The sequence below is a fragment of the Astatotilapia calliptera genome, chromosome 10 (genome assembly GCF_900246225.1).
Source record: "Astatotilapia calliptera chromosome 10, fAstCal1.2, whole genome shotgun sequence".
Taxonomy (NCBI): Eukaryota; Metazoa; Chordata; class Actinopteri; order Cichliformes; family Cichlidae; genus Astatotilapia; species Astatotilapia calliptera.
Window position 1 is genome coordinate 16456364 of NC_039311.1, and position 26606 is coordinate 16482969.

Below are 26606 nucleotides of genomic sequence, written 5' to 3' on the forward strand. Positions count from 1 at the left end.
GGCATCTTAAGGAAATAATTAGGATCTTTTAAAAGTCCTTAATTTAAAATAAATATTATGGCATAACAATGTACTGTATGTTTCTAAAATTTCAAAAGACTATCCAGGAATAAGGGGCATTTTTATGCAGTCAAAAACCAACAAGTACTCATGTCAACATACATTTATTTATTTTTTGCATACATACAACATAAACTGCTTCATACATAAATGTGCTGTCTGCTGTGCACATAAATTATGGAACATTGGATATTAATGTGAATTACAGCTCCAAGTTTTCACTTTAATACATACAGAATATGTTCCACAACACAGACTCTTAGTTACTATGGATTATAGCCATAAAAAGGGACACCAACCTCACAAAAGGAGCATTTTATTTCCTATAAAATGTCATCTCGAACTGTGACATGACACAAAGCGCTGGCTAGTCACCTACTGTTAATGCAGATACAGTATCTACTGCACACTTTGAATAACACAGATGCATTTTAGAGATGACACTTACATGTAAGCAGAGGCAGCCGATACACTTGCTTACATAGAGAGCTACTGCCTTCATTGCAGTGAATGAAGATTATCTTTGCGTATTTTACAAGTGTTTAAACAGAAAGCAGAAGCATTAGTCAGGTGGCGCGTTCTTAAATCTGATGTTCATCTTTCATGAACCACTGTAATGCTTTTCAAATAACATAATTCCTGAAGGCTGGGGGAAATGGCATGTGTCGAGGCATGGTACCTGTTGCTCATCCTTCTGCAAATCTATTGCTTATCATCACCGTCAACGTTAACGCTGACTAACAGCAGTGAAAAAGTGAAGTAGGTAGTACAGGACAAAATACTGACACATCACCTCTGACAACACACACACACACACACACACACCTGAAGAATGGTTACGATATCAGTGAGGCTCAGTCATAAAACACCCTCAAACAACCAAGGGATAGATATCACATGTGGATCAGAAAAAGCTGAGATTTTGACACCCAACACTCAAATCAAACTTCTGTCTGGAATGTGGGCCACACTGGAAATGTGTTCTGCTGACGCATCTGGGTCTGAGCAGAGTGTGTAGTTCAGTCTAATGAAGTCAGTCAAGATGGTACTCAGAGTACTCAATTGTACAGAGGCATTCTTATTTAGATGGAGAGTGGCATGAGACCCCCCCCCCCCACGAAACAGTCCTGTCTTGTATTGTTAACATTGCTGCGTAACAGCCTGGGTGTAGCCTCTGGCAGGCTGAGGGAATACATACACAGCTGCAGCCAGGAAAAAGTGAATACAGTAGCTGTTAGTGCAGAGCCTGTAAGGAAATACACCGCTTATACTCAAAAGGGAAAAGCTCCGGTATTCCACTCTTAAGTCTGTACACGCACTCACATCCAAATACAAACACTGTCAAACACGATAAGAGACGATTATGCACTTCAAACACATCACTTCTCACCACAGTAACATTACGATTATTCAGAATAAGTTCTATTAGAAATAAGAAGCATTTTAAACAAAGACTAAAGTGGGAAAAAAAAGTGCCCTCTTGTTGATGCATGGCATGTGCTTGCTGCCATGAACACAGATCACATCCTCTTTGTACTGTAACACACACACACACCACATTCTTTAATAGTTTAGTGTGATGCTTTGGATGAATCAAGAAGGATCAAAATAACAACAACAACAAAAAAAAAGCCCTCTTATGCTCACTCAGTCTTCAGGCTCAACAGCCAGGAGCGCACACGCAGTGCATTTCAGTTACTCTATGCAAACCACTGACACTGGTCAACACACACACACACACACACACACACACACACACACACACACACACACACACCCCCCCCCAATTATTTTCCATACTGGAAACACACATTTATACATAACTTCTATGTATAGGTTTTGATAGAGGGCTACAGAATATGTTCAGCTAAGCGTAAGAAACCTGAATGAACAGAGAGAAAACAAAATGCATTTCTATCCGCTGGATGAGATGATATTAAAGAGCATGGCTCCCTGGGTGAGCAGTCACATTAACTGACCTGTGCTGTCTTTTTCCACACTGTGGCTTTAGCAAGGAGGTGATGACAACCTCCAGTGCAAAATAAAGTACATTCATGATAAAAGCAAGCATACCATGTAATGCTATAATTTTTTATCTCACATACAAAAGAACAGAAATAAAACGTACAATTAACTATATTTGCAAATCAAAGAAAACTGCTGCGGACAGCAGCAAACATCGGGGCAAATGTAAACCTGCAGTGCATAACCTTCTGTGACGATACTGTGAAAAGTAGATTAGCATCAACTCCGGCGAGGAGCTCATTCAAAATGAAGGATATGAACCGTGGTGTGCAATTTTAAAAGTTACACAGATTTAGGTAAAACTTCGCAGGCAAGTGCAGCGTGGTGCACGGCCAAGGAATATTTTGATATTGCACAAGTGAATACACAAATGATTTGTGCGTATAGATATACTTTGATTAACATACTGTAGACACAGGCACATGTTTGCTGCCATGAATAAAAAATAACGGTCAGAATGATTCTTAGTAAAATAAGTGTTAATATCCGGGAACGTAAAGTCAACAACACACTTTTGGGCTCATACTCTTCTCATCGTACTGCTTGAGATACAAAGCCTTTCCTGTAATTCAGAAGGGAATTGGTCTATACTTCTTAAATACTGTCTCTTTTGTACATACACACATATACACATTTATCATAGATCTATACATATCTGGATATGCCCTTTACATATGAACTGTGATTCTATCTTTCCATTGAATCCCTGGGGAATAAGCCGTTGTCAGTGGGTCCCTCTGGGAGCTTTGGGTTACTGGTTGCAGTTCTATTTGGGATGGGAGGAGAGAGGGTCGGGATTGCTGCAGGCATGGAAGATAACCACTCTGGTTCTAAATTAAACACAGAGCTGGAAGGCTGCATCTGAGTTTGGGGCACGAGGGAACTGGAAGGAAAGACTGGGTTTTGTGAAGTTTTGCTTGGAGGTTGAAAATCATCATCGAAAGTGACCCATTGCTTAGCTTGCTTTGCTACTGGGCCAGGTGGCTGGTGTCGAGGCGCAACGGCAGGTGGAAGAGATGAGGGTGCCACCATGGGTAAAGTGGGAGGAGGAGATGGGTTAAGGGCAAGAGGGAGTAAAGAAGCAGGAGCAGGATTAAGACTGGATGATGGTCCAAACAGAGACATGGTCTTTTGGAGTTGGGTGGTGGGTACAGCTGCAGGAGCTCCTGTTTGAGCTGGGGTGGGTATCAGTGGTGGAGTAAGAGACACAGTTCTCTGAAGGTTTGCTGTTGGAGGCGAAAGCTGAAAAGTGAAGTCAGGTGTGAGCGGGCGCCGCTGCTGCTGCTGCACCAGTGGGCCAGTGAAGGGGTTGGTGCTGCTAGGTCGGGCAGGAAGTGGGTCAGCTGAGAAAGGGTTGGGGGAGGCGCGTAGCGTCTCCTGAGAGCGACTGCGAGACGGGACCGGAGGAGGAGGGAGCAGCGTCGAGGCAAATGGTGACGGGGTGGAGAGTGAAGAAGAGGAGGATGAATCAAAGGCTTGCAAATCTGCTAGAGTGGAGGACTGGTGGGAGAAGGATGATGGGAGAGTGGTGGAGGAAAAGACAGTTGGCGTACGCCGGGAGGATCCTCTGGTCAGTGACTGGGTGGTGTGCCAAGAGGATGAGGAGGGCAAGAAATCAGATGTAAGTGTGTCAAAGGGGTCGGGCTTCCATTGTGCTTCTCCTTGAATCCCATTCAGTCCGTTTGTCTAAGAAAGGACAAAACAAAGAAAATGCTTCAACAACAAATGCACTGTGAAGATATGAACCACGCACAATTATGACTGGAGTACTTAACTATCAAATGAACCATATATTTTGAAACAAATGTTGACCCCTTGGTTATTCCTTGTAAACAAACTTGACTTGAATGACATTCATAACACAACATTGCCAAAGCTTTTTTTCCCCCTCCAACTTGTTTCCCCACCCATAAATGGTGTGACACGCACGCACGCACGCACGACTACAAAAAATGGTTAAAATAAAACAAATCAAAGGAAATGTCAAAATAAATTCTGATGTCATTGGATATGAGCTCACTCAACATCTGCAGCACAGTGAACCCATATGAAAGGACAAGTGACAGGAAATGGATAACAGCAAGCATCACATTTTCATCTGTTTTTCTTATTTTCCCATCCTTCTCAAATCTTTTATGGTTTGATATGTTGACGGACAAAAGAAGTAAAAACAAATGACGCTCCGCTTTATGAGCCTAACACACAAACACAAAAAATATGCAAGGCCTTATAGGAGAGCAAAACATTCAGGTTTGGCATTAAAGATAAAATCGATTACAAAATAAGAAAAAGGGAAGTTACTGGGTTTAATGTATGAAAGGTTTTAACATCAGGACTGTGCTATGGAGGATGAGACAAAAAGGTGGCTTAATATCAAGTACCTTTCACCCTGAGGGCTTCTCCAGCTTGTGAAAAAGAGACAAATGTATCAGAAAGAGTAAAGCAGAAAGAAAGACAAAGAACACTCAGCTCATCTGACAGAAAAGGAAGCAGAAAAAGATCTTTTTCTATTTTTGTAGTCTTTAACCCACAGCAGTTTCATAAGTAGGTGTACAACATCTTATTTAATTAACCGGAGTTCAAAATCTGTCAAAGCGAACCCAAACAGCAATCTGGAAAAATAATCTCACTGTACTAATTAAATAAGTGTGTGTTCACTACTTCCAATAATTAAATGAAAAGAAAGTTGGCAACTACCTGTGCAGCTGGGGCAGTCTCAGACTTGGCAGCGTCAGGCGGCAGAGCATGAGAGGAGCGGGAACGTGGTGGGGGTTTAGGAGAGGCTAAACTCGGCTGAGGCCCGGCGGGGGCGGCAGCAGCAGGTGCAGCAGAAGGACCTGCTGCTTTAGGGGCTGGCGCTGGCTGTGGCTGGAGAGGAGCTGGAAGTGTGGGCTGCATTGGAGGTGGAAGCTGAGACTGAGCTGGAGGGGCAGCTGGCTGAGGCTGCATGGGAGGCTGCATGGGTGATGAAACCTGGGGCTTCACTGCAGGTGGAGCTGCAGGAGGTGCTCCTGAGGGTTGAGGACCTGAAGAAGTGAGGCAAGAGTGAGGAAACAGAAAACAGTTAAGGGTTAAAGTTGCTGTGTGACAACAAAAGACTTATTAATCAAATTTCCAGGTTTATTTTTTTCTGTGTATAATTAAATTAACTGGCCATTTGAACCCCTCTAAATGTAGCCTCTGTCTGAGATGGGCTGTTTTAGCTCCCGTCTCTTTTAGCTGTCCTTCCTTTGAGCCTAACATGTCCTGACTGGCTCGCAAAAGGAACCTGCCCCTCTAAGACTTTTGATCCTTACAGAAACAAACAGTGGTAGGTGGATTTCACCAATTCATCTTGTTCTTTAATCAAAATGGCAATTTATTAAACACACCAGAAGCTGTTTTAGTTTGAAGAACGATTTTGGCGACAGTTTTCACATTGGAATATCTCAGCAATGCCCCACTATCGATAATACAATTCATTAACCTCTATGAAAACGTATTTCTTTACCCAGAGGCAGGTCAGCTGGTTTGGTCTGGGCACTGGGCACAGGTCGTGGGGCTCCAGGGTGGGTATCTGAAATAGGGTGAGGGGCCCCGGGATGCACCTCTGGAATGGGCCTTGGTGCTCCAGGGTGAGATGGAGGTGGTGGGCGAGACTGAGGTGTCACACTGATTACCCCAGCTCGAGGAGGGATATTCTGAAGGGTGAAGAAAGAAAAGTGAATAGAAATTAGGAGGTGGGCAAAATTTAAAAAAGAAGAAAAAAAAGAAAGAATGATGATAAATCTTAAGTATTAAACTCACTGGTCTGGAAGCACCTCCTGGTCCAGGTGCTCCTGCTGCTGTCTGCCCTCGACCTGAGAGACAAACAAACTGTAAGATAATTTGTTCCAAACAATACTGACCATGCAGGGTGTGCCCTGTAGGTTGAGATTCACAGAACAGGGACTTTTAAGATTAATAAGTTCAAGTTAAAGAAAATTTTAAAGCGGCACTAAATATCATTCGAACAGACTGCAAACTGACCTGAACCTATGACAGACCAAATTCCCTGTGGCTGACTTCATAATTAATGATGACTCAGTCATTCCTGAGCTGCAGGAGGTCTGGGAGAGAGGCAGGCCTTGTTCTGTGAGCCAACTGCTTACCACAGAGAAAGCATACTCCTCATCTTTCACTATTCTCTTCTTGAGCTCCTCTCAGAGCCTGCAAACATTTTCTCACGCCACTTGGATGTCTGTCTCTGTCTAACTAACTCCGTTAACTATACAGTCACCCCTGCCAACCACACGCACCCTTAATGTAACAGAGAGATTTAGCTAACCAGAGTCACCATACAAATGAGTCAGGTCACCAATAGGCTATTAATCCAAACCCTATCCTCCAGCCCAGGACAGGCGTATTTTGTATCAGGGTATTAACACATACCCAAGTAAAACACAACACAAAGATAAGCTCCCTTGTCTTTAATAGTATATGGATGCTCAGTGAAGCTTTGCATGCTATCAGGCACTCACCTGCAGCATCTGGCCGAGGAAGAGCAGGGCTTTTTTGTCCTTTGCAGCACAAAGGAAACCAAACCACATTTTGTTATACACAAACTGGAATAGTACTGATGGGATATACGTGCCCCCAAGGATAGTACGGTATAAAAAGCAGTAGCAAAAGCATATGCTGGCAATAATGCAGCAGTGCAGTGAAGCATGTGATGCTGTGAACACCCACCTGCCACCTCCAACTAATCAAAAGGGATTAGCCAAACTGAATTAAAGACCACCTCAAAGACCAAGAGATTTCCCTTCAACTCACATCATCTCCCCAGGTTTGACGACAACAATCAGACAACTACTCGTTTAGTCCGTAATGACAAAAGACACACTTGTCAGGTATCCTTTTCATCAGTATGTGCAAATGGTTTTTAACAAAGTATGGAACTCATGACCCCTGATTTATTTTCATTGTCCAACTTTTTATACAGTTGTAAAATATATTTCTAGAACCCAATGACCTCTGGTGGATGTCGTGTACTGCCAGTGAATATTAAATGGGAAGGAAGAAATATAACCTAACCTGCAACACATCTCTCTTTCTCAAACACGCACACACAAGATTAAAAAGAAGACTCAGAGTAAAACATCTGTAAATCATCAATGTCATAAAAAAGTCTAATTCACATTGATGACCGGGCGCAAAAATACAGGGATCTAAAAACAACTCCTCTCTGGTTACCTTGACTGGCCCTCCTACCAAGCCGTGGTTTGGGAAACTGGACACAGTCTTAAAGTCAAAGAGGGAAAACGATGTTTTGAAAATAAAGCACAGAAGGACACATGATAACCAATTTATTAAAACCAAAATTACTAAGTTTTGGTGTTGTTGAAACATCATGACAATGTCTACTATGTATATATATGTATATTACATACTACTCAGAAATCGAATAAATACAAGAAAGAGTAACCAATGTCTAAAACACTAAGAATACTGCAGGACTCACAGAGGGAGTACAGAGGGGGAGACACTAATGACTATATAAGAATTTATATCAGGGGTATCAAACATAAGGTCTTGGGGCCATAACTGGCCTGCCAAGACTCTAACCTGTGAAGGACGTCATACATTTTTATCTTTTAACCACGTTTTAAAAAGTTTCACTGCTTTTCTTACTGATGAAGACCGCCACCATGGCCATTCACAACACATCAACATAATAAATTATAATTAGTAATGTTACACATTTACTTTTCAGAATTTACGCCCAAAGATTCATACGGACAGATTTCTTTCACTTACCACACCAGCATTTCATTATAACGTAGCAAAACTGAGACAAAATGTTGAAAATAAAACTTCTTTATGCTGACATAAATCACTGGTTTCACCGGTCTGACCCATATCGGATCTAAATAGGTTGCATGTGGACTGCAATGTAAAATGAGCTTGACATCCCTGATTTGTATCAACTACAAAGAACAAACCAATAAAAAACACACACACACACACACACACACACACACACACACACACACACACACACACACACACACACACACACTATGGAGAGTACTGGGAGGATGCACATTTAAACTTGACCTAAGTGGTCTTCAGCACATTTCAACTGACAAACTTCATAAACACAGTTAATTTTGTAGCTGCTCCCTGTAAACCAAACAGATCCAAATATCTCATTTCAAGTTTTCATGACACCCCAGCTGAAAAGCTCCAGCTAAATCCACAGTCCATCCAGATGTGTGTGCATTCATTAAGGTTCAGGTATATGTTGCATTAGTGTTTCAGCAAAAAAAACCCATACATTTGGGAGAAAAATATTGTGTGTAAATTAAACTTAACTATAAGCCAATTTAAAAAAAAAATGCATTTAAGTCTGAGCAGCTCTCAGCAAAATTAAAAAAAATTCAGACTATATAATGTTAAGTTATATATCTGGTGTTATTTGCTCAAGAGCATCTCTATGACAGCTGAGCATGTATGGCCAGTAATTATTAATAAGCTTTTTGTAATATGTTATTCCTACAAAGCTTGTTTGTAATTAAACTCTAGAAGCAAAATGATGACAATATTCAATATTTACATTAATCTGAAATCTCATAGCATATTCTTGTTTTACAGCACACACACAGACTAAATGTTCCCAAATCAGCACCGATTCATTGCTCCTGTCTGCGTGCAATTCAAATGAAAAACAGCATCTGCTACATCCAGTGCTTACACACATCAACTGCACAGCAATCACTTTACCTCCAGAGTGCCTTCTAATTGGCTCAGGGCTCACGCCTCCTTTAGAAATAAGGCAAAGCATGCGGGAAAGTGAAAATGTTAGCATCTGCCTACATGCCATACAATACCGGGGAAAAAAATTAAACTACAAATCCCAATTCAAATTAAAGATTTATTTAACAAATTTTCTCCGCATAGCTCTAATGGAAAACAGCACTTGCTAAAAGCAAACGCTTACGTAATGTAAGCATTTAACTACATAGCAATCACTTTACCTCCAGAGCTCCTTCTATCTGGCAGAGGGCTCATGCCTCCTTCAGATATCAGGCAAAGCATGGAAAAAAGGTGAAAATGTTATTATCTGCCTATATGTCACAAAACCAGGCAGAATAATTTAAAAAAATATATCCAAACTTCTAATTAATGTTAATTTTTAGCTGCTTATCGATGTATAGCTGGCATATAAAACAGTGCCTACTGCATGGAATGCTTAAGCAACCTAAGCATTTAACTGCACAGCAATCACTTTACCTCCAGAGTGCCTTCTAACTGGCAGAGGGCTCATGCCTCCTTCAGAAATAAGGCAAAGCGTGGGAGAAAGTGAAAATGTTAAACTCCACAATGCAATACCAGCCAGAAAAATCAAATCTACAAACTTCCACTTAAAAGTGACATCTATTTTCTCTAAGGTTGCCTGCTTATCTGTTCTTAAAAATCAGGCTTCAATGAAATGTATGCATGACTCCAGAATTTACTCTACCTGAAGGTGGTGGTGGGCGTTGTGGAGGTGCTGGTCTGGCAGGGGGGGCGTTGGGGCGAGGAGGAGGTGGACGTTTGGGCTCCAGGCCTTGAGCTGTGGGGGCACCAGGCTGGAAGTCAACAGGAGGCCCTGTGAGGAAAAGATATATATGTAAGAGGTAAATTTATTTATTTAAAAAAAGTAAGTAGATTAAGTGACATTTTTCCACATTTCCAAATGGGTCGAGAAAATGTATTCCTGCCCAGTTTAGAGACATTGTGAAAACATGCACATTTTCCCCAACGGTTTTTATACAATTTCTTGATCTAACAAAGCATCTGTTTAGTTTGGACTTAAGAAAAGATTATGTTAAAAATGTCACTTAAACATCTCTCAAAAAGAAAACAAGTAGTTTACTGTAATATACACATCATCTGCCAACACTAAACATAAATTACATCATCACGTATAACATTCCCTGATATTCCTTCCTCAGTTACAATGGACTTCAATCTACTCCCACACATTACAAACAACAAAATTACAGTTTACATTCCAGCAGACACAGACCGCCATGAAAGCACTTCTTTACTAAGTGCCGTATTTACCTTGCGATGGTCGGGAGGGCTGTGCTCCACGGCTAGGTCTGCTGGGTGCAGCAGGTTCTCCATGGGTGGGGGAGGGACAGGGGCTACTTCTGGGAGAAGGGAGAGGGGAAGATCCAGGGCCAGTCCCTGCTCCAGGCTGCAGGTGCTGAGGAAGGATCTCCTCAACCTCCTCGTCCACATCACCTGGTACGGGACACAAGAGGGCATGAATTAATAACTGGAAACAGTGCCCTACAGCCATCATTTATAGTGCACATTTTTCAGGGTAAGGACTGGGATTGCTTGGCAGCCATTCTTCACCTTCCATGTCGTAATCATCATCACCCACGTCTGTATCTTCAGCAAGCAGGGTGGAGCTGGCAGATGTGGGAATGCTTCCACAGATCCTCTCCACACTCATCTCTTCCTCCAGACTCTTGATCCAGCCTGGACTCTTCAGACGGATATCGATCACCTTGCCAAGGACCTTAAATGTAAACCAGGTGATACAGGCAAGGCAGAATAAAGAGAGTAGTTACCACATACGCCACCGACAAAAAAGGGTTGATAGACATTTATATGAGAGTTTAATAGTGATTTTAAAGGTTTTGTCTTTTAGCTTTGGAATAATTTTATACTTGTGAAGACTTACAGTGGAAGCACTGAGAGACAGAGCAGCTAGAGCAGAGTACCCTTCCAAGAAAGTCACCCACATCTTCTCCTCAACGAACCTGTCCAAACAAGGCCACTGTCAATACACACTAACCATCTGAAGGTGATATGCCTGCCTCTTTGTATTAAGATATCAGGCTCACCTAATGAGGATAACTTCTCCAAAATTAGCAAACTTTTCCAGCAGCTCGTCTATGAGTGCATCATCAAAGTAGTCGTCAGGCCCGGAGGAGCAGAGTGACACCAGAATGGTCCCATCTGGAGGCCCCTGCCGGGCAATGACATCCTTGTAGACCTGATGCCGAGCCTCTGGGTCCACTTCTAGGATGTCCACATCTATCACTGCCACCACAGGCCTACAGATAGATACAAGGGAACGCAGGTCACTCCAATGATAGCGGCACTTGATTTACAAAAAAATGCCACATTTTAACCACCTCTGTTTCTAATCTATGTGATGAGATAGTTTAACTTTACAAAGTTTAATCTAAACCTTCACACTTTTATGCATGCTGTGAGTTACCTGTGGTCTGAGGTCTTCAGCTCAGCCCTTCCATAGTACTTTAAAGTGCCAGGGCTCCAGGTTTGTTCTACATCATCATCACTATCTCTAGATGAAGAAGCTGCTGCTACTATATTCATCTCCTGGGCTGTAAAAAATACACAAACACAAATATATATCAATGCAAGCATATCCTGAGCTCCTATTTCTATTTTTCCTGTGTTGCTTTAGAGATCTGTAATAAAAGGGAAAAATAATTTGGTTTAGATAGGTTATACACACTGACTTTGCATCTAACCTGTTTTGTCAAAGTTCCACTTTCTCCTCTTCCAAAGTATACGGTCAGTCCAGGCGGGCGTGCGGCACTTCTCACTGGTGTCATAGTCTTCTGAGAAGAGGTCATACTTATAGGTGGGGGCAAAATCTAATTTTCCCTCAATAAAACCTCGAAAGACCTGTGGAAGACATTTTTAGATTAATATCTTCATCACAGGATCTTTTTTGTAATCCAAAGTACATTTACATGAAGTAAGAGACCATACTATACAGTCATTTCATATAATTAACATTACAACACAGAACACTCAATTTTTTTTTTTTTTTTTTACAAACCAAAAGTTTGATATCATAAAAATCACAACATAAATTATTTATGTAAATCTGACATATTGCAATATATATTGAAACAGTGAAAAATACTGCTCTGCTGGTATCATCACATTGTTAGCAGATGTCCAGGCTCAGTCCCACAAATTAGCAGACACTCAAACATGGATGCGTAAAGTATAACATCTGCATAATTATGCATGTGTGCTGTAGGCTTTACCAAACCGGCATTCTTCTGGTCCAACAACTGGTCCCCTGCTGTCAAGGCATCCCAGTTCTGCTGCTTGATGAGATCTTTTACTTCCTCATTAGGCAGACTTATACGATAGTTAAAGTCTCCACACCAGAACACATAATCATGTGAATACAGCAGACGGCCCTGGAGGGTAAGATTTCTGTTATTAAGCATTTAACTTAGACAACAGGGTGTTTTCTTGACTTAATAATGTTATGGTTATTACCATGGGGAAACTGAGTCTGCGTGTGATCTCATTGTAGTCGTCATTCCTCTCTTTGACCTGTGATTGGCCGGCAGCAAAGTGGGAGCAGACGAAGCAGATGCTGGTGGTATGGAACAACAGGCGGATTGCCACACCTCCTTTATTACCTGTGGCGCCACCCATTCCAGTTTTTACAGTATCAACAGCTACATCCCTGGAACACAACGTATATCAGATTACATCTACTACCATACACCCCTAATTATATAACTACTAATGTGGTTTCTGTGCAGCTTATACCTGATAAATGGTGCATGCTGTGGGCGGATGAAAACAAAAAGACACACTCCCACCAGCTGCTCTGAGGCAAGCAGCACATACTTGTGGTCCCGTGAGATATTTTTTTGGAGCTCAGCAGCCCACAGCTTCTGGTTGGTAGTACTGAGACAGGAACAAAATGAGGCATTACAGTGCAGATGATAAAGTTAACCAAATTATCATGTTAACTGTCTAACTGTTAGAAAACCCTCAAAGCAGTTCATGTCATAGTTCTGGCATTGTCTAATGACCTGAGCAAGTTTTAGCAAACTCAAAACTGTAAATCCGCAGCCATTGCTGGAAACAACTTTTTTTTCTACTTTATTTTTCACTTTTAAAGCAATCAGTGTATCGTTGAAGCTTATATTTCTTATCTTCAGTTTTTTAAAGGAAAAAAAAGAAGCTCTAGTGTTGTTGTAATAACTACGAGACAAAGTTCTTTAATCTTAGATCACGATCTTGCACACATACCTGGCACTGACAATGTTTCCCGCATTCAGTTCAACCATTTCCTCGAAACCGATGGCAAAGATATCTATGGGGTTTGTTCTGCTGTCTGTAAAAAGGACAAAAATATAATACCTTGATATATTCCATCATAAGAATATGGAGGTAGTTTCTAGATTTCAATAAATGTCTTTTAACTACACGTGCATTATTTCAATTTTAACTAATAAAAATTATGTTGGCATAGTATTGCATAATTACTGTAGGAACAGCAAAAGTGATTAACTATACTGTACCTACAGGGTTCGGATAAAGGACAGCAAGCAAGTATATAACTGTACAAGTTAGTCAGAAAATATCAGCATCTTAACATTTATACCATTAAGTACCAGAAAAGGAGCATGAAAATGTATTCATAACAATCCACCTTTTCTAGAAGCATTAATTACAATTTATTGTACTTTCTAAACGTTAAATGATCAGATTTAGATGTGACATCAAACTTATTTTGCCATTCCAATTGGTATCTCAGTTTCGTGAACTTATATAAGCAGTAACTTTTCATATTTAGTATAGACATGAGAATTCTTCCCATCTAAGGGAAAAAATGTGCAAACTGTCAGAAAACAAACAAACAAAACAAAAAAAAAAAAACCCCACCCAAATATTTCTCTTACCCAATAAATCAAAAGATATATAAATATATATCTGTAGATTATATATACAAAAAGTCCAAAACACTGACATACCCTGGAACTCAGGATGTCCTGCATTCTTTGGAGCATCCAGCAGCCAGTCGTTGAGCGTCTGGTTGCGGAAAGCAATGCTTCGAAACTGTTTACCCCCATTGACATTCCAGGTACCGATGCAAACACGAATCTGCTTGGGCCTTGTGTATTTATGGTAGTTCTGACACATTCCCAACAATACTCTTGGAGATGCTGCAGAAGGGAAAGGATTTGAATTAAAATGTAATTCTACAGTTAGTTTAGTAAGTTTATGTATATATGGACGGCTGCACTCAGGGTAACAAAACTAGAATGGGAAACGCTAACCAAAAGCAACAAAACCAATGGAAAGGTGGTATTCATATACTATGAATGAAAACCACAACAATGTCATAAAACATGGGGCATGGGAGAAAAGGATGCAAATCAGAGCTTGTGCTGAAATACAACAAAAGGTTCACATAATCAACCTTGGTAATGGTTCACTGCTGTCTGTAAAATTCCACTTAAAGGCGTGTTACATTTCAATGCAAAATTAAAAACATCTTTTTTAAAAATTACAGTTTAAGAAGCCTGATGATATGCAACAGATAGTCAATTAAACCACTACCAACACTGGTTTTCAAACAAATGAAAAATAAAAAGTAAAACAAATTATAGGACGAGGTTATGACAGGGTAGAAAAAGATCCATCCACTGGTAGCAGTCTGCCAGTTACTATACCTGATTGTAAGACAGGTTCAGTGACTACAATTGTGTGCGAAAGCAGAGAGGGAGAGAAGGGAAAGAAGTGTGGGTTAACCAGCGCTGTAACAGTTAATACCGGCAAAGCAGTCAGTCAGGCCGGAAGAACGTTAATATTAAGCTTCCCACTTTAGTGACACAGTAGCTTTTGGCTAACAGGGCTATAACATACAGGAGCATACAGAAAACATATCTAAGCAAATAATTTTCTCTTGATGGCAGATAAATAAAATTATATTATGAACATTAAAATGTAACTATTCACCCCAAATTTTAGGCAAGATACATCCACTAATCCAATGAACCCCCCCCAGCATTTACCATAAAGACTGGAAGTGGTGAGCAAAGCCCGAGCTTTGTCTGCCAAATCACTGTTGAGTGTGGAGCCTAGCCTCAGGATGTCTATAGCCTCCTGCTTTGAACTGTCAAAGAAGTTGTTCTGGATGGTCCGAGTCACAGAACGAGCTCCATCTTTCAGCTTCCCCGCCTACAATAACGACAGGTATTCACACACAGTGCAAAAAACAATTACATAAAGCCACCTTAATTTTTAACAATGCTCTCATTTGGTGTGAAGAGCCTGTACTTTCCGTTCCAGCAACGGAGAGAACAAAAGAGGACCACTTCAGAGAGATCAAATGAATACAGATTGTGACAGAAGAACTTTAAAATGTCACTGACTGATGCGCAAGACCGTTTGATTTACAGACACTGATAATCTAGACTGATTCCTTCAGGTTCCAAGAAGATATCAGACAGTGCCCGATGATCATTCATTTTTTTCTTTTCATATTTATGTAAATCAGTGATGAGATCTCCATGGAGTGTCCACAGCAGGTTTTTCTAGGACAGGGAACCCTCAATGGCAATACAACAAAGAAATAAACAGAGGTCTGAACTAACCCTCAATCATCATCACCATCCTCATTTGACCCAGACATGGAAATCAATAATTCACCACGACGGCTCAAAACAAAACATCAACTATCTTGTTAACTTACCACACAGGTAGAGAGGTCCAGAGGACAGCCGAAAGAGACAGCACACAAGAGTTAAGAAACAGAAGCACACAGTTCTACACACAGAAGATCAGCTGTCCATGCAGAACTGTCACTGCAGGTACTACATGCCCATTATTTATATTACTTACTAAGTCCATACTTGTATTATAAACTGTAATTTATGCTTTAATATCCAAGTTAAAACTAACATTTTAAAATTGGATCGTTCCTATTTTTAATTACAGCTTTTTATGCTTCCCCCTCTGTTTATATACTAGAATAAACCCATCTTTGGTTCGGTGCATGTCTATCCAGTAACATGACTGCAGTTCAGACATATCAAATGTAGATTTTTAATATTTAAAAAGGTCACACGCTTTAAATATTAAAAGTTGTGACCTATGTAGTAGTAGTAGTAGTAATAAAAATAATAATAATAATCATCATCATCATCATCATCATCATCATCATCATATATCCAGAAGCAACAATTAAAGATTGCTGGAATATGCTGTGCTTTATCAGGTAGGCCATAATCTGGCTGCTGGCAGGGAAATTGAAAAATTATTTGAAGTGCTTCAATTGTGAATTACTGCTAACCTGCGTATCGTGTGCATTTTTACTGCAGTAAAAGTCTGTACCTTGGCCTTGCCATCCAGGGCCCCGGTGCCTGCATAGATCTTACTGACGGAGTCACCATTAGCGGACCACATGGTCCTAAAAACCTCTTGAAACCTGGCCACCAGCTGTGGTTTCTCTGTCAAACCCATTTGTTCCAACTGCTTAGGCAGCATCTGAGGAAAGGAGGGTGACAGGGGTCAAACTAAAATCCTCTTTAAAGACTACAGGAGCAGACAAGCTCAGCAGTACTCTTACCTCGAGAGCAAAAAAAGCTTGGACACTGTTGGTTCTATCCAAACAATCCAGGCAGTTGGTCCTCATAGTCCCTCCCTGAGTCCTAAAACCACACAATAAAGAGTTATTGCAGCTTTTTTTCCTCCCATCATGTACACTTAAAACTTTCACTGGTGACAATGGCATAATAAAACACCTGTCTACACAGGGTATCATTAAAGGCATTTAACTTATTAGTTTACATAGTGCTAAAATTGCTGCATGACTTGTGAACATATCATGAACAGAAGCTTCAACTCAAATAATAATCAGATGCAACTAAAAAAAACAAAAAAAAAATTAAAAGGTACAACGGAATGTTTTGGGTTTGATTTTTTGCATAAATAAAAGTGATTCTGTGTTTTAACAGTAACAAGAATTTTTTTTTTTTTAAATCCATCCTCTTCCACTTATCCACTTCAATGTTATACAGTAGATTACAGATCGCTCATGGGGTAAGAGGTCAGGTACGCAGGCATGCAAGCACCAATTTCTCACCTTAATATCCCAGTTTCTCCAGAATAGTAGAAGAAACCACACTCTTCTATGAATTTGTTGAGCTGGGGCTTGAGGACACTGTGAAGTTTGTCTGCCTTTCCACCTTTCACATTCTGATGGTAGTCAAAGTTCACCATTTTCACTGCTGAAGCATGTTCTGATGCTTTCAGGTGACTCTAAAATGGTGAGACAGGTAGACTTCCTCAAAATCAAATCTATTGCAAAACTATTTTGCATGTAAGGTGTGTTGCCTTAACTGAAGGGCAAATTAATTTGCATTGCAAATCATTGACCTGAATTCTTGAAGCATGTCATAGTAATGTGTGAACATCCCGGTCGCATAGTCAGAAACCATTTTATATATTTTAAACACAAACTCAGCTCACTGATGACATCAACAGCATTTATGGCAATTAACCCTAACATATGACACCTTAAGTCCCAACATTTCTAGCTGCTGCAAAACATGTAACATCTTTTGCATTTGCAGCTATATGGGGCTTTATACTTCATTAGGTAAACTTCCTGTGTGGTTTGAGGGCAACTACAAGACCACAGAAAAAGACAGGGTTCGAGATCTTATGATAAAGGGTAAAAATAGAGGATGCTATGGTGTGCAAATATGTAAAATAGAAACAAATGAATAATGCTCTTTACTGACTCATTCACCAGAAAATACAGTAAGAAACTGAGGTAGTCTTTCTTGAGCAGCAGTACCCACCCACTTGAAATATTTTTCCCTGCCTTTATGGCGTGGGCTTACGTGGACACAACAGAGAGAATCTGTTTGAACACACATAGCTTACTGCTAGTGTATTTTGGAATGTCATCCTCAGATAAATATCTCACAGCACATCACTGTTAACAGACAATGTATTGACCTCTCACCTGAAACGCTTTGCTGAGCATGTGTTCCCCTTCTTTACTTCCAAGCAGGTTGATTATCACCTGCTTACCATACAACCGCCTCAGTGCAGTAAAGTGTCTGCAAAACACACAATCTGATATAGTAAGCACTTTATAAAAATGACATTAAGCACATTTATCTTATCCTTTACAAATTTCACTTAAAATAAAATAAAAAATTCATACTTTGTAACAATAATTAGGACAGACAAATACAAATGACTCATCTATGATTAAACACCAACAGCCTAGTTTGCATCAAAAGTCCTGTCACTGTAGCAACCTTAACACACAACTCTGTGGCGTACTGTTGTGTTAAACGATGCAAACGCGAGCGCTTCACCCACATTTGCAACTTAAATGGGACCTGTAATAAAAACTTATTTAGAAGCAGCGTATGAATAAATAGTCTGACAACATTAAACTCGTGCAGCCCTCAGTTCTTAACAACAACACTGATAATACAACAGCAGCAGCAATGATGAGCCTCTTTGCACACTGTGAAGTGCAAAGTGGCAGAGTCGTTACTGAGATTGTGAAAGAAAACGTGTTCCTAGTGTCCAAAACGGCAGCACTGTTCCTGTAAACACTAGAAAAGCCTTTATTGAGAAAAAGCTCGTGGTAGTCCTTCATCAAAGCACCTGATCAACAAACTAACGTGAAGAAAAGCAAACTTTTTAGCTGCTCAATCCACCACAATCTGTTTTACACAGCGAAAAATTGAGGCTGTGACTGAAAACTGATGTGAGTAACTTGTTATAGCTTTGCAGATATTGACAGATCTGAATCCTACTGAACATCTATAGGAGACAAAGACAGTGCTCTTTATCACCACTAAACACCAAAAGAGGGATTCTTTTATAAGAATGGTGTTCAATCCCTCCAGTGATATTTGAGAGTTATGGAGAACTGCTGAGGTGCTGTTCTGGCAGCATCTGGTGGCCTAATACTTTCTAAGACACTTAATATTGTCTGTAGGCCTCTTATCTTAATGTTCCTCACAGCTTAAGATTTATATATCCACATGTGGCTCAAATGTTCTCAAGCTGTTCAAGCAAATGTTCAAAGCTGTTCTGAGCTGCACTCTCTTGTTCCATTGTCACTTGTAAGGCCTGTTCCTACCTTTTAATCTACCTTGCCCCTCTTATGAGATTTCCTCTACAAATGAATGCGGGTAGAATCCAGAAAAAGGACATTTCTATCCATGTCAACCAAAAGCCTGCACAGGACCTTAAAGCCTGCCTGGAATTCTCTTCTGGTTATTTCTTACAAGGGGGTTATAATCTTACTATAGCTTGTCTGTTAACACCACTGTTAAGATATGTGCTGAATTAAAAGTGATATGTAAAAGCTTTGACTGCAGTCATATTACCGGTAATGGAATAGAATACATGTGTAAAAGCAAAGCTTTTACAATGACATTCTTGGCTGCAAACAAAAACTACCGGTAACCAGATATCACAAAGGATGACTCATCATCCCTTAGCTGAATAGATATTAGAAAGATTAGCAGCCCTGACAACTACTTAGAGGGAAAAAACAAATAATGTGTTACACAGTACTAATGATTTAAAGTCTAATATACATTCATATTCATAACTCCATTAAAATGCTCCACAAAAAATGAGTAGAATCCAAAAGATCTGGAAATCAAAGAAGTGCTGACAGAACTCTGTAAGACATATCTGCTGGAATGCACAGTGAATGACATGGCTACTTTGAGACTGGTTGGGTAGCTGCTGTGGGCTGATAAGAATGGAGTTCATACTAGCAAGGTGTAACCCACAGATTCGGGTCATCATTTTTGTTCTTGATGACCTGAGTGTATGCTTCAGCAACAATGCATTGAGCTTAAAGCAAAGGAACTTGCAGCTCTGTTCTGTTGTTAACCCTACAGCTGTAACAAGCCAGTTCACAGCGTAATTCTAGAAAAAAGAAAAAAAAGTTTCATTTTATAAAGACTAAAGTCAAATTGTTCTTACTGGGAAAAATCTTAACTTATTTAATGATTATTAAAACATTTGCGTATGTAAAGAAACATTTATTTTTAGCAGACGGACATTAAGAAATTGAGAGCAGTTTAATTTTTCACTTTTTTGATATTTAAATTTAACCAAAAAATGTTTGTATTTAATGAGGCACAAATAAAGATAGCTGTCAAGAACAGGCACACACACACTCATTAATTGAAATAATGACTTCCAAATTGAATGAACTACCTGTGATTAATGTAAACCACAGGTTATCAAGGCTGATGGCTAAATAAGGGCTACTAATAAACCAACCTCTGAGGACACACTGCAATTAATGTCTTCTTCACAGACCTTAATAGTTTTTCCTCTACTGTGACGAGTACATGAGATATACAGGAATAATATAGCATTTCCTCTGTGGTTCAGAGGAGTGGCTATCTGTGGTAGGCCAGATAAAGCTGCAGGAAACTGCTACACACAAAAAGAGCTGTGCACACAAAACAATTTAATTACCTTTCAAATGCCGGCGCATTTGCCTCAAATCCCCTTGAGAGTTTGACACGATGAGAACCAACCTGGAGAGACACAAGTCACAGTGTCCTTCTTTGGTGAAAGATACCAAAAAAGTCTGTTTTCTAAACACACACACATTGCAGATGACCAGAAAACCCTATGATGACAAATGGATTTCGGAAAGAAAGTGTAGACATCTGAAATGAGGAAACGAGCTCTTAATAGGGCCCAAAAAGAGAATTGCTTAGGAAAAGAGCAACATAGGTGCAAAACGGGGAGATTTGTTCCAACAAAGACACTGAGCAGCAGATAAATGATACATTGTAATTGATCAGCATTTTCCCACATTTAGCCTCTTTTTCTCATATTAATTCTCATTTTGAAAGTATGCTGATACTGAGCAAATCATCAGTCTCATAGGCAAACATGACCACACGAGTAGACCTGGATAGGCTTTGCAAGACATTGGCATTGTGACTGTACTACGCAAGTCTCTTGACTCTGCAGAGCATGTCTCTACTTGTTCCTTTGTTATCCCTACCAATTTCTGCCTCACTCTGAGTTTACATCTTCTCTTCTCATTTGTGCATGGTGGCTCAGTGGTTAGCATAGCAAGTAGTCCTGGGTTTAAACCCAGGAAGGGCCCTTGCTGTGTTGAGTTAACATGTTTTCTCTGCTTATGTTGGTTTTCTGTGGTTTCTCCCACCATCAAATAACATGGCATCTTAAGGCTGGCTATCTGGGCCCAGGACACTCTTGCAAAAGAGACTCTTAGTCAGCAGAGTTTTACTTCCTGTATAAACAAAAGTTGATTCTCTCTGTGTTCAAATATTTCTCTTACTGTCTGTGACAGCTTGTTAAAACAAGAAAAAATACAGCAACACTCCCTCATATTTCAGCTAGTGACTCAGGATGCTTTCTGTGTCTAAAAAAACTGTAGTTTCTCTGGAGATAGTACTCGGTAATAGACCTCAGTATTGACTTTCATTGTGTTGTGGAAGGTTTTTACTTCCCTAAGAATCTTATATTTCCCTTTATTCTGCAGTGTGTGTTGAGCTTAGAATTAATCTGCTTTGTTTGCTTCTATGCACCAATGTGGCCGAGCCTGGGCATGTGTGGAAGGGCTAACATTTTTGCTCCATGCTGTTGTCATTTGTCACTCCTCTCTTTCTCTACTGTTGAGCAGGTCTATGCTTTGCATATTTTATAACTTCCTGAGATGGCATCTGAAACTATTCAGGTTACAGCTGTACAACTTAGACCTGCAGAATAACTGCAGTCAAATCAGTTTTCTTACTTGCTCTGAATTCAAAAGCATCTACTGTTCTATGCAACGTTAACTAAATAAGCTTTGTCACCAACTACAGGAAGAGTTTTTTCACATTTCGTCTACTAATCTATAAAGCAGTAACTTATTAAGTAAACATTTTCAAAATTATTTAGAATTAACTAAGAGGGATCAACCAATCATTTGAATGATTTACAGCCTTAATACTACACTACAAATATGATTTGTAGACTAATTAATATCTATGTCTAATGTGCACTAACTGAGAAAAAAAATAAATCAGTAAATTTTACCATTGATAAACCAAATGTACAAAACCTGCTCAGGAGATATTAGAGAGTATGAGGAGGAGAGCTTAAAAGCCACAACTAGTGGGGATGAAGATCTAAGGCAGTGCTTTAAAGCAGGAGGACTACAGTTTTGTCTGAAAACAACCCCAAGCCCAATACCCAGTGTTTTGACCAAACCAATGACTTTGTGGACTGAATAGGTGATTAATTTGGTCTTAGCTTTTTTTAAGAGCTCCTGCAAAATTGAAAAGCTCTGTCCATATTATCAAATTAAATACTCATCCAGTTGCCTGGTGAATATCAGCGGACACAATGAAGGGAAGTGCTTCGGGAATGTTTTCAGATCAGGTTCTCTCACCTGACCAAAGATGTCTGGGAGCTGAGGAAAACAGAAGAATGCCCTTTACCAAACACTATCACTGTCATTAACCTCCCCCACATCTGATCTAATATTCCAGACTGTGCAATGTCAGGATAAAGGGAAGAAAATCCCACTTGTGTTCTTTGTGATGCTAATTAAATATGTGATTCCACTTCCTGATCAAAATATCAAAAATATTTTTACTCTGTACAGATACTGAGTATAGGAAGAAAATTCCATCAAGGGATTCCCTGATTTCCACAGATATCCTTTGTCATTGCACAGGGGAACACATATCTGCAGTCTGAAAGCACCAGCACCAGCAAAGCCAAAAAAACACAACACAAACAAAAAGGTTATACCAGGTGGAGGTTCTCAGCCAGTCTATTAGGGTGCCGATTCTCATTCAGTTGCAACAAAACACCCTTAATGGACTTTTTCTGAACACAGCAACAAAATGTGTTAAAAGGTGTGTGATAAATATATGCACTCCATTCCCTTCACACTGTCTTAGACAGACACATCTGCCATTTTTAAACAGTAAAACTTTTTTTGGCTTGTTCTGCAAATGACCAGTGCCAGTTTCATCAGTTCTTTAATTCACGCACACTGTTCCAGCAAGCCAAACTGAGCCTCATCTATAACTACAGCATCAATGATAATAATGACCAGCTTTTTAAAAAACAAACAAACAAAACAACCCCCCCCCCCCAAAGATCAGGCCTACTTTCATTTTTTTTTTAACTGTGTGGCTTAATATAGGAAAACCACAATCAACAGTTGTATGGGATACATTTAGCTTTCATTACCTGGATTCCCGGCTGTTCCCAGAAAAGAGAAATGGACCCACGGATCTGTATGAAGGATGAGACTTTATCATCCAGGAAAATAACCTGTTCAAAACAAGATTACAAATTTGGTTTAGTGTATAATGTAACATTTTATGAAAAGAAATTAAATCCTAAAATAAGTAAGATGGGAAAAAAACTAAACAAAAAATACACATTGTATAAAACATCCATCTGCATAGGTGTATACTCGTGTGTGGTTTGTAGCTGAATTTTCAGGAAGCAAACGTAATGTAAAGCAGAAATCATAAAACAGACTATGTGTCGTTATAGGGCATGAGCACAACCTGTCAACACATGTTTGATCCTCAGCTTTTTACGGTGTCATTTTTATGGCAAGTATAAGGTTCCAAAAACTTTAACAGATTTCACCTGCTCAGTTTCCACAAAGTTGGCCACTTGTCCATCATCATTTGTTCCTCGGACATTGAATCGCGTGCCAGCACGCTCTGAGCTTAAGCGTGAGAAGATGCATGCCTTGGCTTGTTTGTGCCCTGCATAGATGGTCCTGATCTCCACACCCCCACACATCAGCCTCAGCAGCCAGTCGTCACAGTTTACACCGTAATGTTTTAGGTGCAGATGCAGAGATTGATTCCTAGTGATTCACAAAGTCAGATGTAACCGTAAACACAGAGAGCAGTTTTGCAAATCACAAAAGTTCCCCATATCACAAAATGAGAAAAAACATAAATTATAGCATATCTATAATGTTGGAACAGTAATGCTTTTAAGTTCCTACCAAAAGAAGCGGTTATCTGTAGTGTCTTCTATGATTCTGCGATGTGCATTAAGACTCAAGTCCATGCTGACTCCAGTGGAAGACCAGGCAAAGTAGAAATGTCCTGAGTTTAGGACCTTTCGCACCTCAGCAATTCGTTCCTCATCTCCTGGATCATTCTTCAGTGATATAAAGTCTGTCTGCGTGACCCTGAAAACTTCTGAATCCTGCACCTTGCCCACAGAGCTACAGCCTGTCACAACTACAAGACTGTGGAGCATGGAGTCACCTGTGAAAAAAAATGTGAATATGAAAAAAAAAATTACCATATTTAGTGCACACCCTTCTCTTATTTCCAGTTTTCATATTGGGTTTTTTTTTTTTTTTATTCTTTGACACTACTAAGATATCTTTCCAACTTCAAAATAATTCTTTATCTTATACTGGGTATGGGTGAAGCTCCTCAGTTCATTCACTATCTGAAGCAAGCCATTTCAGCTACTCTCCTTTAAAAGGACAAATTCCCTTTAAGCCAACTATCATTTGATGGGCTAGCAAACAAACAGACTGAACAGCAGGTGGGTGGGGCTGCTATGCTCACAGCCAGAGTTGTGTGCCTGATATCACAATATGAAGGATATTCTCTCTTTCTGACATCATGAAGATGCAAGAGTAGAAAACAAATTCCTGGATATCAAATGTTTAGAACTTGATAATCTGACCTCACTGTTTAAAACACAATTTTAATATTAGCATCCACAACTGTAACATTATATATATATGACAGAAAAAAAAGTATTTTACATCCACTATAAAGAAAAGAAGGAGAAGCAGTGCTGGAGTGTTAAGAAAGGAAATACAGAAACATTACAAAATTAAATTCTGGACAAAAAATGGTTAAAATCGCAAGCCACTCAAATCACAGCTTTAATTGCTTACAGTGCTTTTTTATTGTTGTGATAACAAGAGCCTTGAAGGGCACATGGAGGACATGAGAAAGCAGCTTAGAAGAAAGCAGCAATGGTGAAAATAATCAGAGCAAGTTCACAGTCAATCAGGAATGGACCCATCTAGGAGCAACAAGCAAAACACATTCTCGCGTCTTACCAAGGTTTAGGCGAAGAACACCCAGAATTCCATAGGCATCTACTATCTTGGTATATGTGTTTTTAATAGCATCCTTCTCTGCTGCCGCTAGAAGACAAACAATGGCAACAAAATTTAAGGAAAATATTGCACCACCTTCCTTTGAAAATCATTGCAATATATCACATCCACCACTACACAATAAGGGATACTCATCTTTTAGTTGCATTGCTTTTACAGCTTCCTTATTTGGTGCAATGGCTTAAAAAGAATGTAAATCATATCTTATTATAGTATAATCAAACAAGATGCCTTACACAGAACAGCAACAGCTGCTGATTCAAACATGAGGCATTCCTCCCTGGCCCTAGTTTCCACTATGACACTGTAAGGTGGTGGGTCCAGCTTGTGGTAAATACGATATCCCTTGCTGAAGGCCATAATTGATCCAAGCTGGAAAAAAACCCTATGTTATTACCTGGAAAACAAGAGAAATTAAAAAAAGAATGACAATAGATCAGAAAAGAAATATTCTCACATAAAACACCTGCAATTTAATGACGATGAAAGCATCAGAAAGGTGACCTCAAATCTGATCACTTTTTTTAAAAAGATGTCTGGCTCAATATCAAAGTTATTACAGTTTGTATAGCTAACAGACTAAACCAAAGGTAAAGACATAAACGTTTCCATAATTTTGTAACACTCTTATTGTGAATTTAACGATTTCGGGGTTTCTTTTATTTATTTTTTTCAAATTTCTATTTAAACTCATAATTAGGCAATAATTAAATTCCCTAATCCGGAAAGGGGGTAAACTTGCATTGCGAAATCCGAAGCTTAACGTGAGATCAAGTGCAGATGCAGCTCAGGCCCACGCCTATAATTAACTAATATAAAAAATTAGTACTGCAGGTAACTCAAGATTGCGAGTATCAGGAGCACTGCGACTGATAACGGTACTTGACAGTTAGGCCGGGGGGGGGGCTTAAATACCATCCATTGGACAGTCACGACTCCGTAATGCAACGGCAGAACAAACGCTAACGTTCACCAGCGAGGTAGCTCAAATGTTAGGTTTTGTGCAATCCTAGACCGACAAGTAAAACGACAGATGACAGTATAAAACGAAAGTAGTAGTAGTAGTAGCTGCCTTTAACCTCTGCAAAGCTAACTGGTAACGCTAGCCAAGTTAGCTGGATGAATCACAGGGATAGCTATGATTCGCTAGCCTACAATATTTTGATGGTGGCACTTATCTGCATGTCCGGGGTGACAAACTGTTACTATTATATACATTTAACAAAGTCGGCCATGTAAAACATTTACACGCAAACATAATTTACATTTCTGCAATTCTTACTACCGACCGGTTTTTAAAGAAATTATGTAGAAGTAACACAATTTATCTGGTCTTACCGTCTCCCCCGCCGGGTTGTAACTCCGCTGTCACAACATAATCCTTCCCGGTGTGTTGGCAAAATGGTACATTCCGACGCAAACGTCCGCCTACCTCACGTTACCGTAATAGCCAAGGAAACGTAAAGCGCATGCCTTAGTACAAGAAAGGCATTGGAGTATGTAAATTAAACGTTTTGCAAGCGTGCAATATTTTAAATTCGTGCTAATATGCAGTTAT

The 26606-nt window shown here is 39.8% G+C and overlaps 1 protein-coding gene across 17 annotated transcripts; it reads right to left on the reverse strand.

Moving 5' to 3' along the window:
- Positions 1-151: 151 nt before the first annotated feature.
- synj1 (synaptojanin 1) lies at positions 152-26605 on the reverse strand. Of its 17 annotated transcripts, XM_026181595.1 has the most exons (36): positions 26387-26605; positions 25285-25445; positions 24989-25075; positions 23903-24170; positions 23533-23758; positions 23122-23205; positions 22310-22330; positions 20374-20435; positions 17870-17966; positions 16982-17157; positions 16466-16547; positions 16231-16383; positions 14910-15075; positions 14568-14591; positions 13866-14057; positions 13141-13225; positions 12652-12792; positions 12373-12565; positions 12132-12290; positions 11604-11760; positions 11327-11453; positions 10947-11159; positions 10784-10862; positions 10453-10618; positions 10153-10335; positions 9566-9694; positions 9337-9375; positions 9081-9119; positions 8827-8865; positions 7297-7344; positions 6585-6623; positions 5872-5924; positions 5576-5765; positions 4783-5111; positions 4467-4490; positions 3710-3771 (listed from the first exon to the last, which is right to left on the reverse strand). In XM_026181595.1, exons 2-35 carry the CDS (start codon positions 25406-25408, stop codon positions 4470-4472), a joined length of 4191 nt encoding a protein of 1396 aa, XP_026037380.1. In that variant the 5' UTR covers positions 25409-25445; positions 26387-26605; the 3' UTR covers positions 3710-3771; positions 4467-4469. The 17 variants fall into 17 exon arrangements, with proteins under 17 accessions (XP_026037364.1, XP_026037362.1, XP_026037366.1 ...); XM_026181579.1 differs by lacking the exon at positions 4467-4490 and having other exon boundaries at positions 152-3771; positions 14910-15066; positions 26387-26597; XM_026181577.1 differs by lacking the exon at positions 4467-4490 and having other exon boundaries at positions 152-3771; positions 26387-26597.
- Position 26606: the final 1 nt, after the last annotated feature.